The 8028-nt window shown below is 37.4% G+C and overlaps 1 protein-coding gene across 1 annotated transcript in view; it reads left to right on the top strand.

The window, feature by feature from the left end:
• The window catches only part of LOC108671165 (patched domain-containing protein 3), a 17309-nt gene that overhangs the window by 5337 nt on the left and 3944 nt on the right, over nucleotides 1-8028 (top strand). The window contains exons 4-8 of the mRNA XM_047880704.1: nucleotides 4274-4474; nucleotides 4692-4823; nucleotides 6551-6697; nucleotides 7164-7330; nucleotides 7597-7809. Of these exons, the coding sequence (XP_047736660.1) occupies nucleotides 4274-4474; nucleotides 4692-4823; nucleotides 6551-6697; nucleotides 7164-7330; nucleotides 7597-7809 (860 nt within the window). The remainder of the gene's footprint in view (nucleotides 1-4273; nucleotides 4475-4691; nucleotides 4824-6550; nucleotides 6698-7163; nucleotides 7331-7596; nucleotides 7810-8028) is intronic.

Here is an 8028-nt window from a genome sequence, read left to right as displayed (position 1 = left end):
TCACGGTAATCTCCCACTACACGCACATGACAGCTCACGGTAATCTCCCACTACACGCACACGACAGATCACGGTAATCTCCCACTACACGCACATGACAGCTCACGGTAATCTCCCATTACATGCACATGACAGATCACGGTAATCAGGCACAAGATTTCTCATGGGTATCGCAGCTGATGCTCTCATGAACTGACATTTTACGCGAACAGTTTTTTTTAACGCCCAGGCTCGGTCCCATACATTCGATGCAACTAGGGCTTGATTGAGAAGAATGATAACGTACACGTATAAGTCACCGTAAATTCTACTTTTTGGTCGTTCTTTACATTCTAAGCATGGGCAAAATATATAAACTAAATTATATATGCGGATAAGTACATCTCGTTTGCAGTAAATACTCTGCATCTTTGAGTTACGCCGAGAGTATACGAGTACACAAATACAATTTTGAAGAAGTAGACTTCCAAGCAGACTGTTTGTATTTGCTATTATAAATTTAAAGTTATAAACAGCGAGGCTATATGAGGTATGAGAGCATAGTTCTAACGCTCACCTTTCATCATCTAAAAAGGAGCTCACATACTCGCTCTTGACCTTGGCGCTCAGCTACTCACAATGCTTTCGTTTGTACAAATTGTTTTTGTAAATTTATTGACTAAATCTGTACCGAAACGCGTGTCACGGAACGTTAACCTGACCATTGATCTGAAACATTATTTTTAATGTGATGAATGTACCTCTAAGAGAAAGTTCGATTATGTTCAGGAACCTTGTTCCCAAATCAGCTCGTGTGCAAGTATTACCGTGTGTTTAAAATCTTAGAACCTGTTCCAGATTGAATTTTTTTCACAAGTAACTCCCGGTTCGTCATGTCAACGACTCCTTTCCCCGAACCACCAAACTGTACGGTTTCCCCATTAGCTGATGGATATTTAAATTAATAATCTCTGAAGTAAAGTTCACTCCATTTGATGGAGTTTGATTCATTCGCAAAAGTATTTCTTAGCGTGAGTTAAAAAAAATCTAGGCAAGGATTTCTTCATAACCAGGCCGGGATTCCCTCATTTATGAGATTAAATGTAATTTACACAGTCAGAATGAACTCACTACATCAAGAGAAATTCACTTTGTCAGGAAAAATCAAATCCATCGAAAGAAATTATTTTCATCGGGAAAATTTCAATTTTTATTCACTCTATCTGGTGGACATTCATCGATCAGGAAAAATTGACTCCATCATCAAAAAAATCTGCATTCCGCCATCGTAACTCATAGATCAGGAGGTCGAGTTTACTTCGCGTTGCTGGCTTAATATGTAGCTTGACTTTGTTCATTTTAAAATTGTCGAACTGCTGATGGAGCCGGACTCTGAAACGTTTTCAATATCGATATGGCGAATTTGCTTGGGGTTTTCTTAGCTTTTAAATTCCTTTTGACTTTTTGAAGAACTGACAAACACAAACATTTTTTCAGATATATTCCGTGTATGAAATGTTCATAGCATTTCCATGCTCTTTGCCAGAAGTTTTCTAGGGGCAAGCGGTCGAAATTTGCAAGAAATGTACAGCAGGTCGAGGCTAGATTAAGTTTCAGGTCGACTACTTTTTATGTCTTCCTGTGAACTGAGTTCAGCCTCCAACAACGTCCATTTGAATCAATCATAATACGGATAGAGTTCGTCAAGTATTGATGATAATCTTTTATGCCATGTTAATTCAAAAAGTAAATGGGTTTAAATAATGTGAAACTCGATGGTCTTTTATAATCTTTAGTTATCAATTACGTGCACGTCACAATACTATTACAAAATTGTTATCTATCTGTTTATTGACTATGTAAGCATTTAATTCACATCAAATACCAGTAAATTTCACCCTTCATCTGACTTTCAGCCTTCCAGCTTGCTATGAGAGAGAATCATCACTTATCAGACATTATGATTGTCTCCAGGGTCTCGTGTATAAAAACTTGCTCCTTTTTTTGTGCACCGAAGACCTCCGAGTTTTAGTATCGGGGAGGGTGGTGGGATGTCGTCGACAGACATGTACGGCTACCACATGACCATGATTTTTTTTTCTCGAGTAATCCGTTACTCGAGTAATCCAAAATCCAAAAAAATTATCCGTGACTTAATTCTGTAAAGACAGAATATTCATTTCTTAATATTTCTTTCTCTTCTGAATTTACTCCATTATATAATAACCAGGATTGAAATAAAAAGCAAATTTTTCCTCTTGATATATATCATGTTTTACGAGTGACAGGAGCCTAGCCTATGTCTACGATTAATTCCTAGCCTATGTTTTCCTATCTTTCCTCCCATAATATTCATCTGAAATTGAATCTCATTTGCACATTCTCTACCTTGACCTAATTATTTAAATCAGGCAGGTGCCGAACTGCGACGCTAGCGAGCTCATTGTCGTACTTTAAGCCAAGTTTAATAGTTGCGATTGAATTTTGCTCAGTTCTATTCATTATTTCATTTAGCATCATGCTAGAAAATTTGTCCCTTGACTCAAAAGCTGAGAGCATTGTTTGTGTACATACTAACAATTCCTTATATTTACTGCCGTTGTCTCACCTTTGCGAGATTTCTTGATTATAAAGCTTGGCGTATTGACGGAATGACTCGTACAAACTGATTGAATTATTCAGTCTTGTTGTGCGATATGAGCAGCTGGTGTCAAAGTCCTCGTTGAGTAAATATTTTGCACCCGGAGCCAGAGTTCAATCATAATTCCTATCAGTTCAATTAATTGTCAAAATATATTTTCTAAAAATTTTACCGTTATTGTCACTGAATTTATGACGGCCAGCACCGTAATTTTTTTCAACTCGACCGTACATCATCGGCGATTTCCCTCGGGGTCTGTGGCTGCGTATGCGCGTGCTTGAAAAGTTCCCGTATTTCCCGATGTTTTTTGCTTCCTTCTGGTTTTTCCGCCTCTGACTAGTACACAGGAGTTGGCTGTATAAGGTAGCTAGCTATACATAAAAAAATCGAAACGTACGTGCTTCGGTTCTCAATTTGAAATGATATGAATGCTGTTAGAAACGAGGCAGTTGATTACTCATTTCTCATTGAACTACTGAAAGGATGTTTCCCACATGTTAAATTTTTTATGCAATATTTTCTAATATTGACAGTAAAATTTTTAATGTGGAATCAAATTTACAACAATTTCAAAACTTTACTCGTTTAGTCGGCGAAGAAACTTGAACGCTCGTCAAGTAACGATCCACGCGCCATCTTAATACAAAGCAGAATTTTCGTTCTCTAAATCTGTTGTGTAGTATTAGACAAAGAATTTTCTACTAAGTAAACAATTATCGAGGCGTCTAATTATTAGTAAGCCTTTAAAACTATTTAACATAATTGGTTGAAGCCATTTAATAAGTAGTAAGACACTCTGACTATTCTGCACTCGACACGCGAGTGTTTGTAAAATAAAACAGGCATCGGCAACTTCATGACAAAGCAGTTTTTTAATCTTTTCAAAAAAATCATCGTTTCCTGATGATTTTTGTCACATGAACTTCTTTTTAAATGCTGATCGTGTTTTTTGTTAAAAATTTTATTTTTCTCATTTAATGCTCTAATAAAAAAAAACAATAAATGAACAACATCGTTGACTCTATTCGTTCGGAAAGGTCTTCTTTCCAGGGTCAGGTATAATAAATGAACGGAAAGATTATTGTATGCTCAAGAATTACTGTAACAAAGTTTGCTCAGTTTTACGTTTCCAAAGCAAGTAAAGGATAACTTTCCGAATTTCTCAACGTATCGGCTGCTCGTATGACATGTGACAAAACAGTGGGGAATAATATTTTATTGTATTTTTCCGCGCAGCGGCATTGACGATCCGTATAACCTGTGACAAAAGGATAACAAGAGGATGACTATTTCAGTCTATATTTGTATATTTGAAAATATTGGCACCATTGACAGCTATGAATTGCGACTAAAAGATAACGTGTGTAATATGTATTTCCCTAGGTGTGGGCACCGACGACACATATAACGTGTGACAAAAACGATAGAAAGAGGATGATTTTTAGCGCATTTTCTCATTTACGGAAAAAATGCACTATTGTGCTCACCATATCCGTCTGTCTGTCCGTCCGTCCGTGAATTCACGTTTTTGTCGACGAGAAAATGCGCTCTCTGTCACTCACTAGCTGCTGTGAGTACTGAGTTATGTTTTGTATTTTTGAATAAATTGGCATCATCGACATCGAAAATAAATACAATGTATTTATTTCCAAGGTATCGGGATTGACGACACGTTCGTGATGCTGGCAGCGTGGCAGCGAGCGAGGTTCCAAGACACGGTGCGAGAACGTCTCTCCAGCGCCTATGCTGACGCTGCGGTGTCCATAACCATCACCTCCCTCACCAACATGATCTCCTTCTATGTCGGCACCTTGACACCCTTCGCTTCTGTGCAAATCTTCTGCATGTACACTGGTTAGTTTTTGTTCTTATTCTAAATTAAACGTTGACCATCGCGTGAAAATTTGGTTTCATTGTTGATCAGATGGCATTTCATTACGTTTACTTACAATACTGTCAATAACCGTCAATATTAATCTAGTAATGAGTTCCAGCCTTGATGGATCGGAACATCAATCCTATAATTAGCTCAATTAATAAATAAATATTGACCGCTAACACGCTCGTACAGGTTTGTCGGTGTTTTTGACGTACATCTGGCACATCACGCTCTTCGGCGCATGTCTAGCACTCTGTGGCAAGATGGAAAAGAAACAAATGCACAACATCACCTGCAGGAAAGTCAAGCCCGTGTCGGAGTCAAGTGAGTACAGTGACTCGTATTGAATTGGGTGTCAGAGACTCGTATTGAATTGGGTGTCAGAGACTCGTATTGAATTGGGTGTCAGAGACTCGTATTGAATTGGGTATCAGAGACTCGTATTGAATTGTCATCGTAGCCTCGACCTAGCGGCTATGGTTGGGCGATCAAAGGATTATGGTCACATTCTCGTAAGAGAAAAAGATGAGATAGCACAGGAACATTATAGAATAATTTTTTGTAAATAATAGTTCCTTAAAAGAACCTTGTGAACACAAGATGAAAGAAAAAATTAGTCAGATTTTTTAGGGTTAAAGGAATACAGTATATCATGAACTACTGTGGTCTCACTTGAAGGTTTTGTGTTGATGGAAGGTATGTTTCTTGTGACATACCGAACCTCGATTTATTTTCTACTAATTATGGAAATATTTACAACAATTGATTAATTTATTCCTGACACTCTAATCTATAAGTTTTCACTTCCACTACATTTACTACATAGAGCATTAAAAACGCAGTGCAACTAATAAAAAGTCTCTATGTTTCTCACCGTGTTAACAAAGCGCCATTATTTAGCGATTTTAAGAGCATAATGGCAGGGGCATGACTGTTAACTGATGCCAACGATCAATTATGCGTCAAACCTTCAAGATCCAGCCGTGCTCATGCATGCGGATGATGTTGTTTATACGGCCTCCTGTGTGTACACTTTCATTGAATTGTTATCTGCACTAACGTGATTTTTTGCTTAATTTAAATTATTGAAAATATTATAATAAAAAATAAAAATGCAACCTTGTTGAGTGCTTGTTGAGTGATGAGCTTTCAACCACAACTTGCACCACCACGCTGCACAACATTAACTGCGTGCATGCACCGACGCAACAAATTTGCTGACATCTAAATTTGCTGAAAATTTGTAGACAATTTCCATTTATCTCTCCAAATGCAATTAAACTTTCATATATATAACCAAAAGCAGCGTTTACACATAAAGGAATTCCGAAGTACATATGCTCCAAAGTAAATATTTTTCGTTGCTATGAAGATTTTTTCATTGTTCTTCTTATTCACTAGCATAACTTTCAGTTTTGCTTAGAAAAATAGTTCAGTTTTGCTTAGAAAAAAAGTGATATTAGTATTGCCTCAGTCTTTAAATGGAAATTACGACGATTTCAATCTTCCCTTCTTATTATACCTAATAGAGCTTTATCATACGATGATCATCCATCATAATATAGAAACCTAAATTTTGAATAAACTAGGCGAAAGAGATTTAATTAAATTTTCTTTATTTCAATGCATTAATTTATTAGGTGTTTATTTTCTAAGCTCTGAGAAATAGACTTAATTGGCCAATTGGCCTAGATCGTAAATTTTTGCTCTGTTAATCAATACTCGAGTAAGCATCATAATAGATTATCATATCGTTGGATTCATTTTAAACATTTGCGTTTATCTCATCTTCACGCAAGAAATTTCTTTGTTTGACATGTTTTTTTCGATTTTTTACGGAGGCGCTTATTGTAGTGTTGAAACATGTGTTTTACTCTTTTGAACGTGTATTCCCTGTAAAGGATGAACCGTAACTTTTGAACATATAATCACTTCAGCGAAGGAGCCGTATATTTTAAACACATATCCCCAACTGAGGAAGAGCCGTATATTTTAAACACATATCCCCAACTGAGGAAGAGCCGTATATTTTAAACACATATCCCCAACAGAGGAAGAACCGTACCTGTACCGTGCTTGTTGCTCTGGAGGAGTGTCCGTTGATGATCCCTACAACCCCGAGGACAACCAGCCCCACGCCATCATGATCATCTTCCGGGACTATGTAGCAGAGTTCATCAACATGCCTGTTGTCAAAGGTAGATTTGAACTATGAGTCTATGAGTATTATTGGTGTTATCACAAGAGACTAGTCTCACTTAATTTTACTATCAAATTTACTTCTATGGTGATAGGTGAAAGTGAAATTAGATCACTTTTACGTTCTTTTTTTGCATGTTTTCCTCTTTTCGTCGGTCCTCGAAGTGATATTGAAGATCAAAAATATAATATAATTTGAGTGGAAAAAATGTAATTTTACCGAAAGATTTATTATGGATTTCGATCGAAATAGGTTTGATTTTTTACCTTCAACTTTGTTCCCATTAAATCATCTCATCTTTTGGTCTCAAAATGTTGACATATTCTGTAAACTCTTGGATAAACAAGCTCTACGTTTGCGTATATCTTCTTAGTTCATATCAACCATGCCGTTCACACTCACATTAAGAACTGCAACATTTTCAGCACGATTATATTATCTGAACGGTTTTCATTGATGGGCAGGTTTAATTATGGCCTGCTTCGTGATCTACTTCGGCTTTGCGATTTACGGCTGCACGATCATTCAAGAAGGTATGGAGACCCGCAAGCTCGCCCGTTACGACTCCTACACAGTTCCGTTCTACAACTTCGTCGAGAAATACTTCAGCACCTTCGCCTACAGACCCATGGTACGTGAGAAGTTTTTTTATTTTGTCATTATATGCAAACAAATCTCTCGTCGATTTACAGATAGCTATCAAATGGAATTACTGTTCATCGCGATATCAAACTTATAACCATCCTACAGGACACTCTTTTATCTCTAGTTTGAGATAACAATGCGAGAAGTATTTGGAGTAAAATCATCTCATTTGCAGCAGAACGTATAAAAAGTTCTCACGTCGAATATCAAACCATCGAGTTAACTACTTAATCGAACATCTTTTTCGCGCAGATCGTTTTCACAGGAAACATCACTTACAGTGATCCGGCCACAGAAAAATTAATCTTGGATTTCGTGGAGAGAGTCGAAAGTCACGAGTCTATCGGCGACCCGCTGTACACGGAATGTTGGTTGCGGCAGTGGAAGAGATACATGGAAAAAAATGGACAGTACCTCGGACTCAATAACAGTGATGAAAAGACCTATATTCACAACCTACAAGAGGTGCGTTATCGAAGGCTTTCTCTTGCATGTTAACATCAAAATGCTGTCTTCGTAATCTGTAAGGAGTGCGTCATAACATAACAACATAACATAACATAGTGATGTCGGCGCTGAAGTGTAGGCCTGATGTGGCCTGTCGCCGATTCTTTTCCTTTTCGTGCCTTGTTCATAGATCTAAACTCGTATCATTTGATCGGATCTTTTCATGACTGGCGATAG

The sequence above is a fragment of the Hyalella azteca genome, unplaced genomic scaffold (genome assembly GCF_000764305.2).
Source record: "Hyalella azteca isolate HAZT.00-mixed unplaced genomic scaffold, Hazt_2.0.2 contig5956, whole genome shotgun sequence".
NCBI classification, from domain to species: Eukaryota; Metazoa; Arthropoda; class Malacostraca; order Amphipoda; family Hyalellidae; genus Hyalella; species Hyalella azteca.
The sequence above is the reverse complement of the archived record's forward strand: the minus strand, read 5'-3'. Positions and strand labels throughout refer to the sequence as shown.